This window comes from Gymnoscopelus microlampas (genome assembly GCF_963454915.1).
Source record: "Gymnoscopelus microlampas genome assembly, chromosome: 4".
Lineage (NCBI taxonomy): Eukaryota > Metazoa > Chordata > Actinopteri > Myctophiformes > Myctophidae > Gymnoscopelus > Gymnoscopelus microlampas.
Window position 1 is genome coordinate 45,913,117 of NC_139941.1, and position 12,118 is coordinate 45,925,234.

Consider the following 12,118-nt stretch of genomic DNA (forward strand, 5'->3'; position numbering starts at 1 on the left):
TGTGGCGTCTGAGGTGAAGGCTTATGTGTGGCTATTGTCTTTCTTGAGGTGATAATGGCCACTGGCCATGGTAGTTTCGAAGCAATTCACACATGAACTTAACAATAGACCTGTCAGTATAATATAATTGCAGTGTTTCAAAGGCATGCCTTCTGTTAGAATAATATATGTATTGCAATAGAATATGTATTGCATATCTAATTGTATTTGACTAAAATTCAGAAATAATTCTGTTTCTCCATATGAAACATTGGCAGTGAGATATGTACATTTTGAGCCCCCAGTATGATATCAGATCAACGCAGTTATGGGCATGTTCTCGATTAGGATTCAAATTCTTCTGCTCTCGGTCTTAACTTGGTCAAGAATGCTTCGCTGCCACCCTGTTTGTGGTCTTGACTTGTTCTTGCTGTAGGTGGTCTCGAGTAGGCTACAGCACTACTAGTGGGCATGCATAAAAGAAGTCTGCGCCCCATGACTTATTTGAATATTGATAATATGTATGGATATTTCAGGCTAAGCCCTTCTTCAGTGTCAGTGTTGAACCACGTTCAGCAGGCTTTAATACATACTGTAGGCATTAGGCTGATTGACTATATGCTCATGCGATGCAATAACAAACACAGCAATTTGAACATTTTCACATATAATGGACAAAATAGTAGAATTACAGTACCTGCAAGCAATTGTCTGACATTGTGTTACATGTACAGTATAACTGAAGATTTTTTTTTATCTTGGCCCAAAACAACCGTGCATGTTATAGTTAATCAGACTACAGACTTGTTCATGCACACCCACTTGAACACCCACTTGGACACTACTTTCACCCATCATTAAGTTTTCTTCCCAAACATAAATTGAATTAGCCATGCACTAAATGTAATGGCACAAAAACAGATAGTTGCAGTACATCAGATCCTGTGCACTGGTAAAGGCAAAATACTGTAGCATGGAAAAAGACAGACAACAGATTGACTGAGGCAATCTGGGTCGCCCTCCTACAGTATCAGCATCCTCTGCCAAGCAGGTGTGATCAATGGTTGGTCATACAGGCAGAGAGAGAGCTTTGAGAGGTTTGAGAGGTTGTACGTCTTTCCCAGCCGTCTTTGTCTGACTGAGCATAAGACAGGCGCTTCAGACCAGCATCTCTCTCTGTTAAAGGAGTAGTTCACTCAAAATAATACTTATTACACATCCCATGATGTCCTGAATTCATGGAGATGTTTTTGTTTTTGTCGCATTCCTAATAATTTGATGACCGATAGAAGACTTGCGGAGTCTCCTACCGGAGACATTAGCATCTTTCTGCCGGTTATCAAATTATTGGCTTGGGAATGCGACAAAAACAATCTCCATGAATTCAAGGGTTCATGGGGGGTGTAATTGATAGAAAATAAGTATTTTTTGGGGGTGAACTACTCCTTTAACTCCATGGATTTGTTTGAACTGTTTGGCAGAAGGGGAGATAATGAGCATTCCACACCACAACCGCTACATGTGCGAACCACCACACTTGCATGGACACACACACACAAATGCACACTTAATAAGTGTCATAATGTGTCATGAGTCATATTATGACTCAGCCGCCTTAATCGTGATTTAATCTCCACCGCATGTTGTTATCTTGTACATCAGTTCATTTCAGCAAGTGACACCATTGTGCTATGGAGCATAAATTCATCATGTTCTCACTCCCAACTTGTCACATGCTTGACCCCCTTGTGTCACGGGTCAGTGCACTGAGTACCCCTTTAGCATCAATGTGTGTAGTCAGCGTCACGTGACAGCATCACACATAATGCATCCACATTGGACGCAAAAGGTAGCCTTTGTTGACCAAGCGTCAATCTGTAGCACAACCTGGGAGTAAGAAAGCGTAAATTAGTTGTTAATCATCCAGGCCCAGCTATCCTTCACATTTCTTTGCACCTGCTGATTCTATTTGCTTTTCATCTCCCCTTTCTCTCTCTCCCACTACCATGGCCAATCAGAAGGGTGGCTCTGCCCACAGATGTGGCCAGCTGAAGGTGGGCCAAGTGATCCTGGAGGTCAACGGGGTTTCCCTCAGGGGTCGGGAGCATAAGGATTGCGCACGCATCATTGCAGAGGCATTCAAGACCAAAGAGAAGGACCACATCGACTTCCTGGTGGCTGAGTTCAATCATGCCCACCTGCCAGGACACTAGCAGGACTGATGCATTTATGAACAACAATCAATTTAATTTCCTTCCCCTTTAATCATAGTCCTCAGATATCTTTCTTTCTGTTTTCTGGGAAAGGACGAGTGGAAGGTTGAGTGTAGTATTGCTGATTGCACTTAGTCTTTTGCTCAAATATAGAAAATATACAGGGAGAATTGTTATTTACCATAAAATTGAGACCTGAATCAACTAGTGTTTTGATTAAGACTTAGTTGTTTGTGTTAATCTACTTGCAGTATGAGCATGAGTTTCACAGTGTGACAGGCTTGGTAGTAAGGGAACGACAACAGCAAGACTTTTGGAATATAACATTTCCCGAGCTTTACAGACTGATACAGTTATGCTGCTTGCCATGTTGTGGTATGAACTGGAATTGAAGTGGTATCGATAAACAGAAAACAGTTACAAGGGAGAGCAGATGTAAATGGACTGTCCTGACAGAGGCTCTCCGTGTGTGTGTGGGGGGGGGGCAGCTGATTTATCCTGTGAGCATCGATTAGCTCGATCGATGCACCACAGGTGTGTAGTCACACACCTAAGGACATGGTCACCCATGGCAGCGAAGGGGTGGAGCTTCCCTTTGCGACTCGTTGATGCATTGTGTTCAACGAGGAGTTCAACATTGGTGAACTTTTGGCATCAACCAATAGGAAAGAATCACGTGGTTGACCCCAATTGGCCAGCTTTTCGCCTGTAGTTCTCTTTCAGTGAGCCTAACTCCAGCATAAGTCAAATGAACTGCGCAACACACACCAGCAACTCGATTTCCGTGCATTACTCCCAGCACTGCCCGCAAACCGCATGACAACATGGGTAATTGACGTGTTCGACACCTCATCATGAGATGGCTACTCGCCTTCAGAAGCACATGGGTGACCGTGCCCTACAGCAGTGGTTCCCAAACTGGTGGTCGGGAAATATCCGATCTGCAATCGCTGCAGTGCGAGGCGTTGTGAGCTTGTAGTTCGGCTATTTTCACAATGTTTATCTGTGGAACCGAGTCAAACTAAATGTAATGCCTACAATTCCCAGTGCTTGTCAGGGGTGGGGGGTCCCCAGTTCAAATATGATTATTTTGGCGGGGTCGCGGCCTGAAAGGTTTGGGAACCCTTGCCCTACATGGGTCCTCACTAATAATCACTATTAGCCCAGGCGTTTCGGGCCAGAATCGTGCACTTTACGATACAAGCATGAAATTTGGCACACAGTTAGAGCATGCCATAAGGAACATTTTTGGCTATAGGGCCATCGCAGATTTGTCCTGTGGTAACCATGGCAGCCATTTTCCAAAATGGCCTCCATCTGCTGTTATTTTACCAATAACTCCGGTGCTAGACCACCTAGGATGTTGATTCTGGTGACTAATCCTACATTCTCAAGTATGAGGAATACAGTGGTACTATTTAGAATTGTGCTGGGGTAACCATGGCAGCCATCTTTCAAAATGGCCACCACCTGCTGTCATTTTACCAATAACTCAGGTGCTAGACCACCTAGGATCTTGATTCTGGTGACTAAACCTTACATTCTCAAGGATGAGGAATACAGGGGTACTATTCACAACATGCTAGTAACTACCTAACTAACTACAGTACATGAGGAGGCTGATACTCGCGTCATATTACACCTAGAAGATGCTGTGAAGGAAGGGTATAGCAAGGTGACAATACGCACAGTAGACACGGATGTGCTGGTCCTGGCAGTAACGTCAGCCCAACGCCTCCACTTGACTGAGCTGTGGGTTGCTTTTGGAACAGGGAAAAGTTTCCGTAACTTAGCAGCTCATGAGATGGCAAGGGCATTAGGCCCAGATCGATGCTTAGCCTTACCCATGTTCCATGCCTTTACTGGATGTGACACAGTGTCATCTTTTGGAGGCAGAGGCAAGAAGATGGCATGGAAGACCTGGAAAACCTATGGTGACGTCACACATGCCTTCAGTTCCTTAGCTGCCATCCCACAGAAAATACATGACTGGATGGAGCCTCTGGAGCGATTTGTGGTATTGCTCTATGACCGCACTAGCGGCCAGGCATCAGTGAACGGGCACGGAAGCAGCTATTCACCCAGATGGGCAGAACAATTGATGGACTCCCCCCAACACGACTCAACATACAAAGAGGGCAGCCTACCAAGCTGGCCACTGTTGGGGACAGGCGATGGTTGCAGCCCCTGAACTCCCATCCCCAGGTGAATGGGGGTGGAAGAGGAAGGAGACGGGTGAATACAAATAATTTAATCCACTTCTTTACACTTGTAAACCTGTGATCTGACAATAAAGCTGATTCTAATTTTGACAGGAGGATGGGAAGTGCACTGGAAAACACAGAAGCGAGCCTGGCCTTTCGGGAACTCCTCCGCTGTGGTTGCAAAAATGGATGCAGTGGACAATGCAGATGTGTTAAGGCAGCACTTCAGTGTACTGCCCTTTGCTACTGTGGTGGACTGTGCAACTAACATTGTGTAGATTATCTGGCTTTATTGAATAGACCCCTTAACAGACGACGTCACACTGATAAGAACCAGTCTGCACGGAACCAGTATGCGCGCAATGAAACCCATTCTATCAGGTCTCGCTAGGACACGCCTCACTAGCCAACACACAAGAGGGGGTTGGGGTGTGCTGAAATCAGCGCACCCCAAAACAACAGGTTGAGAATTGATTGCAATCACCTGTGCGTCCAGTCTCAATGTTGGTAAACAAATAATTGGTCTATATGCCATTAGGTTATGACTCATGAGTACTCTGCCTTTGTTGTGTCTTATAGTCCATTGAAAATAATTATGCAATACTACTACTAATAAAAGAAACAGTGAAGTACTGCATTCTTGACTCTCACGTGTCAGTTTGAAAACATGTACTGTATAGGCCTACACCATTACATATTTTGATGGGTTTACTATTATTTAATTAACTGAATGCCAGATATATGTAGTTAGGTAGTAGCATGTTGTAAATAGTACCGCTGTATTCCTCATCCTTGAAAATGTAGGATTAGTCACCAGAATCAAGATCCTAGTTGGTAGCACCTGAGTTATTGGTAAAATGACAGCAGGTGGTGGCCATTTTGAAAGATGGCTGCCATGGTTACCACAGCACAATTCTAAATAGTACCACTGTATTCCTCATACTTGAGAATGTAGGATTAGTCACCAGAATCAGGATCCTAGGTGGTCTAGCACCGGAGTTATTGGTAAAATAACAGCAGATGGAGGCCATTTTGGAAAATGGTTGCCATGGTTACCACAGGACAAATCTGCGATGGCCCTATAGCCAAAAATGTTCCTTATGGCATGCTCTAACTGTGTGCCAAATTTCATGCTTGTATCGTAAAGTGCACGATTCCATCAAAATATGGCCCGAAACGCCTGGGCTATATGGGACGATGTCGTTTCTATAGCTCTGTGACTCAGAGGTGGACTGTAGATGGTTTGAAAATGTGCCTGCTACCAATGACATCATAGGTGGTCATTGTAGATTTCAACCTATTTTTTATTATTTATTGATAAGGGAACAATGGCTGGTAGTTCCTATTAGCTTCGAATCCCCACTAATGATGTGATTGGTAGACAGGTTGGTGAAATGTCCGCAGCCTACCTCTGGGATGTGCACAAAGAGCGAGAGAGCACTAGTGAGGAGGACCATTGAAGATGATATGGTTGAAAATGGGTGAACTGCTACTTTAAATCAGCCATCTCCTACTTACTGTACAGCTAGAGATATATATACAGAATATAGACAATATAATGAGGGGTAGAAAGATTGGAAAGTAACTGGGAAAATATTTGAAAGCCGATTCATAATACTTTTCTGTGATCGACAGCTTATGTGATTCAATGTGGTTTCTCATCCGCAACTGCAAGAAGTTTAAACAGACACTTTTAGTTATTTGCAGATATCATCTGCCTGAGCTCTGGAAGTATATGACACAGATAATGGAAAGTTTTCAGTTCTCCCATTGCAGACAACACATTACAATACAATACAAAGGTAGCTCACCAAAAAATACAGCATGTCCAGCATTCTGCCTTACTAATAAATGTATATGAAGAGTATCTACAGTATATTGAATTTGAGCATTTAAATACTTTAAATGCGATCTCTTCAGTCCCACAAATTTGCCATTTTGTTCGCTCTTCGTTATCTGAAAATGGTGCTTTTATTTGAAAATATGATATATATCAATTGGATTATCTTTTGTCCATCTCTACATTGTATATTACTAGACATGTACATTTGTATATTTTTTTAAATATTTAAATCTCTCAGTATTTCATCAACATTGGCACATCTAAAATAGTAGTTATATTATAATACTGCAATTATATGATAAGTTTCATAGTTTTTAGCCACTACATAAAATGACTCCATGATATGACTGTTTTGTAACAATAGTGTACAGTGTAAAAACAGCTGGTATTTTCCAGTAGTATAATTATATCGCTTACATCCTTTCTCATAATCTAGATTCATACTTTGTTCCTTCCAGTGTATTTCACCTGTGTTCAGTGTGGAAAATGTGCCATAGACACTCTATCCCTAGGATGCTGATGAGAACTAAAGACAAATTTATAGGTTATAGCACGATGGTGTCACTCGCCAAAATCAATTACTGAACACAAATGAGAGCGTTAATTCTGGATTAATTTAGACTTGATTGGTGATTATTAGTGTATGGAAAAATATATTTTTTTTTGTTATTTCTGTAAATGTAATCAAAATAGATTAATAAGGAAAGGTGGGAGCCACTTAAATGCAGGAGGACTTTTTTTTCTCACAATAGACCATAGATTAAAAAAATCCAGTGATGTGTTTCAAGCAAAGAGCTCTTCCTTAGGCAGCCAGCATTTTGGAGGCATAACACTTTCCTTAGGCTACAGAACATGATTCAGGGTACAGGGTTCATGCCCTATAAGGAAGGAGGTACAGTATACCTCCAAAACGGGTCGGTACCAATAAACTATTGACGGGAACAAGTTGAACCTTTTGTTTGTAATTCATTGTGATTCCAAGGACTGAGCACCCCCTCAGTATTATGTTATTTTGTATTATTGAAGTGCCAGCACCTCTTCAAAACTTCCAAATATACAGTATAACATCATTGTAATCATACACTGTAAAATCCTCAGTGTTCATTTAATTGAGTGAACCGTAAGGGACCATTTGGGTCCATTTTTGCACTGATGATTTGACAGTGTATTGAGAGAAAGTAATTCGCTAACATAACTTTATAAGTATTTTGGACTACAGATATTTTATCTCTGTAATCCGATTATGCAATCCAAGTATTACAGAGCCATTTAAGGCCAACACTTGAAAGAGTGTGATAAGAATGTGATTGTATATGATAATCTGAAATGTAATTATAATCTCTGAGGAAATAATCAGATAACAGTTGTATGTTATGCTGAATACAGACGTGTTGTTGACTGATCGTGTAAAATTAGGATTACAGATATACCCAACACTGGAGAAAGTATTGGATCTTGATGACAGCGTGCTTAAATGTATCGATCCATTAATTTGCCAATAAAATGAATAGGTAATGTTGATAAAGATATGTATTTTGAGTACTGTACAAATAAGAAATGAGGATTTTTGAGAATGCAGACTGTCCACAAATAATATACATATTCCCTATGTAGAATAAAAGGCTGTATATAAATGTATAGATGTGTATAATTGAGAGATTAGTGAGTTTCATCATCTGAATCAAACAGAATTATATAACCCCTTTGTGGCTGCTGTAGCTGCTAACTTATCTCCTGTGTGCCATCCTACAGTATTTCTCCCACACCTCAGTATATACCTGTATCACAGCTAGGACAAATGAACAAACCAAACAAAGAAAAGTAACAGGACTGTGGCAGCCACGTTCATGACTCAATGCTAATTGAGTAACCGCTTATGTCACTGTGTTCTACAACATCTCACCACTATTCTGCTATAATATTGTTCACTTCTCTTACTCTGTGCTTCTGTTCCAGGCTGTCATGTAGCACACCCTCTATTACCCTCCGCCACGCAACTGGAGGTGGCCCAAACATGGAGCAAAGAATCAATTTGAAATTCCTGGTTAAGTTGGGTTAGGGTTCCAGTACAACCCGGAAACGAAGAGACAGAGCCTGCAGTGAGCGCGATGTGTGCCGTGGTAAAGCAGCCACGACTTTCACGGAGACCGCCTGCTGCGCCGAACCCGGTCGTGGAGGCGATTGAGGAACTGCTGGTAAATGTGCTGGTTGACCCCCGTTGTCTGACCCCGAGGAACGAACTCATGATGGACCACTCACTTCTGGTTGAAGAATGCGATCAGCATGACCTTGATCTTTGATTTGGGCATGCACGCCTTCTTGGGTCTGGGTGAATTTGTCTTCCACTGCAGGCTCTGTCTCATGTTTTTTTCCGGGTCGTAATGGATGGCCTGCCGACAAAGGACAGGGCAGCGTCAGACCAGACAGCCTGAGACTTTCTTTCATGGTGCTGAACAACCAGGAGTCAAGACTACTGCATGAGCATAATAGCCTAGTCGCCCCAAGAGATGGAAAGACGGTAAACAGGACCCAGAAGGAATGGTAGGAATGATAGGTAGGTAACACTATTTTCTCTCTTTCTTTTGCATAATACATTGTTGTTGACCCAGACCGTTGAAAACAGACCGTTGAAAACGGTGACCCCAATGTCAACCGCACGGATTGCCACTGCTGATTTCTCATGATCTGCTCCAGATCATGAGAGCAAGCAGTACGCCTAGGAGCTTACAGATGCGGGAAACGTGACCTTCCCATAGTCGGAGATCACAGATGCAGGAAACAAGACGTTCCCGTAGTCGGAGATCACAGATGCGGAAAACACGACGTTCCTGTAGTAGGAGCTCGCAGCTCACAGAGGCGGGAAACACGACGTTCCCGTAGTAGTGGCTCACGGGGGCAGGATCCGCCTCAGCCTGCAAGAGCGAAACCACAACGATTGTCTCAAAACTCGCTAGAACCAAGAGGCCAGGTAGGGTCGACTGTAAATACAGTCAACCCTGTGGGAGACACAGCCAGGCAGAGATCAGCGGGGGATATGACGGAGGTCCACGGCTCGGGCCGGCGATACCGTTCAACCGCGGAGTACTTCGGAGCTCGGCGAAGCCGTTCTCAGACATGACGGAAGACCCCACCGACTTATGGATGACTTAACCCAAGGACCCGGGATCAGAAGTGGCGATTCTGAATCATTCGGAACCTTTGCGGTACAGGTCCGTGGTTTGGTTGGGTAGCTGTGCTAGATCAGGGAGGGCAGCCCGGAGAGAAGGACCAGATTTCCCCGGAACTGGAACCACGACAAACCAGCTGATATCATGGTTGGGACGACGGACACAAGCATCATGTTTCGATTATGAGACCAGCCATGCGGCGATCCGGAGGCGGTGACACTGGTTGAAAGATAGGGGGCAGAGCTGAGGACGACAGAATGACGACTGCAGTCCTCATTAGGAGTAACAATGAGGAGGAATAAGACCAGAGACTGACTATGGAACCAGCCCAAATTGGCTGCAGTAGACTGCCGGCCAACAAAGGACAGGGCAGTGTCAGGCCAGACCGCCTGAGACTTTCTTTCACTAAACCTAACCCAACTTAACCAGGAATTTCAAATTCATTCTTTGCTCCATGTTTGGGCAACTTCCAGTTGCGTGATGGAGAGTAACAGCAGTGTAATTACTTAACAGCCTGCCTGGAACAGAAGCACAGAGTGAGAGAAGTGAACAATATTATAGCAGAATAGTGGTGAGGTGATGCGCAACACTGTGTGACATAAGCGGTTACTAAATAAGCATTGAGTCATGAAAGTGGCTGCCACAGTCCTGTTACTTTTCTTACACACCTTGTACACTGACAAACCAGAGTATGAAATTAACACTATAGCCTCAGGAGAAGGTGGCTCTTTTTTTCTTTTCTTTTTTCTTGCTGTGACTGGTAAGTTCAATTACAGCGTGCCACACTGGTGTGCCTTTGGGTTTTGTGACCACCACACATAATATAGGGTTATAGGTTATACAACTATACAAAACGTTATACATTCATTTACTATAATAATATCCCAATACATAGGCAAATTCTATACCCGTAAATATATATATTTTAACCACCTGATAGCCATATTTTGGGCATGTCATATTGGCGAAAATGTTTATTTCAATTAATTTATTCGTTTTTTATTTGTTTTCAAAAATTGCCAAAATTGCCGATCTACAAGCTCAGAATGCATCATGATGGGTTGCGAGCTACAAGCTAGGGGGTTATATCTGCTATTTTGGCTATGAATGCAGGTGTACCTTTAGATTTTCACTTACCCATTGGTGTGCCTTGGGCACAAAAAGTTTGAAAACCACTGCTATAGGCTACAACAGTTACTTTAATAGATCATTTTATTGCATAGCGTGCTAATTTATATGGCCTATGCCTTGCTAATTTTTAAAATGATCAAATAAAACAAACCACTCTGAAGTCCTATTCAATACTAAAAACATGAATTTGACGATGAAAACTACTTTGGATCTCAAAATCAGCCTCTCAATTCACTGGTGTATCCAGTTTATTTATTTGAGCGAAATATGGCTATATACTGTGAGGGGAATGATGCTGGACTATTAGCAGAGCTATATAACGGTGGCCTCATCAAGCTTCTAGACTAGAGTAAATACGTGCAGCAGTACTTGGCACACTGGGGGTGGGTGACAACATCATAGTCAAATGCTATGCTTGATGCTGTATTCCTTAAACATGCATTAGAGGGGAAAGGAATAAACGAATAAAGACCTGAAACCTCAAACCTTATGGAATTATCTCTGTACATGTACTGTATATCAAAGAGCCACACTCAGACTTAAAGGCAATTATGCCTATACAGTATGTTATGTGCTGTATTGTATAACACATGTAAATGTTCTCAGGTAGGTATCATCCTGTGACAGTCAGTGAAAGAACAGTATTCCATGGGGTTGAAGTGACTCAGAACACTTTATCCTGCCTCTCTCCTGCTCCCTCCCTGTGGCCTTGAGTACTCACTTCAGTGTTAAATGAAAGGTGGTTGTACCACTTAGCTATTGCGTCACCACACGAAACAATGCAGCAGAGAAACGAAAGAAAATGTGATTGCTTGGTTTTAATGTTTCACTACCCAGGCAGACGGGCGTCAATGTGCTTCATTTAATGATCTTACTTAATTTATAACCATATTCACAAGGCAGACATTGTGCATTTATGGGGGATCTAGCCTATAAGCATGACTAGTAATACATAAGAGCAAAATGACCATAAGTGTGGTCAATATATCTATGATTTCTATCTCTCATTATTTTGTGAAGCTTTATCTTGGTCCAATGGTTAATTCAAACAACTGAAATAATGTATTTTAATTCTTGCTGATCCAATTCATTAATGGCATGAATCATATTAAACAAAACAAGCATGCAGCTATGGTGTTGAATATATATAAATAAATAGTAATTGGCTGTTCTCCATGCATGTTGGCTTGCTGCTTCAAGGCCATCATTATGGAAGCCCTTCAAGTTCCTCTACAGTAGGCTACAGTATGCTGAGAATATAACAATAGCATCCTCCACTGCCTACATACGGTATTACAGCCTTTGGTCACTATACAAGTAATCTCTCAACATGGATACAGAGCTCCGCATGACCGCATCTGACGGATTTATTCCTCCTTTTTTTGCTGATGGATTCCCAGGTTGCTATAAGTAATCTCTCAAGACAGATATAAAAGCCATCTGGGAACCCATTCCATAAAAAAACGGAAATATGTCTGACAGATTACTATTCTTTTTCAGATATTATTTAATCATGTAGGCCTACTCCCATTCAAATTAAGAGTCTCCTTTTCAAAGCAACACAGTCCAAAACAGCAGTGT

General features: G+C 42.3%; 1 protein-coding gene across 1 annotated transcript in view; it reads left to right on the forward strand.

Moving 5' to 3' along the window:
- Positions 1 to 2,192, forward strand: part of whrnb (whirlin b) — a gene marked incomplete at both ends in the record, with an annotated part of 71,534 nt that extends 69,342 nt beyond the window's left edge. The window contains one exon of the mRNA XM_084055518.1: positions 1,998 to 2,192. Within this exon, the coding sequence (XP_083911644.1) occupies positions 1,998 to 2,192 (195 nt within the window). The remainder of the gene's footprint in view (positions 1 to 1,997) is intronic.
- Between the last annotated feature and the right edge of the window lie 9,926 nt (positions 2,193 to 12,118).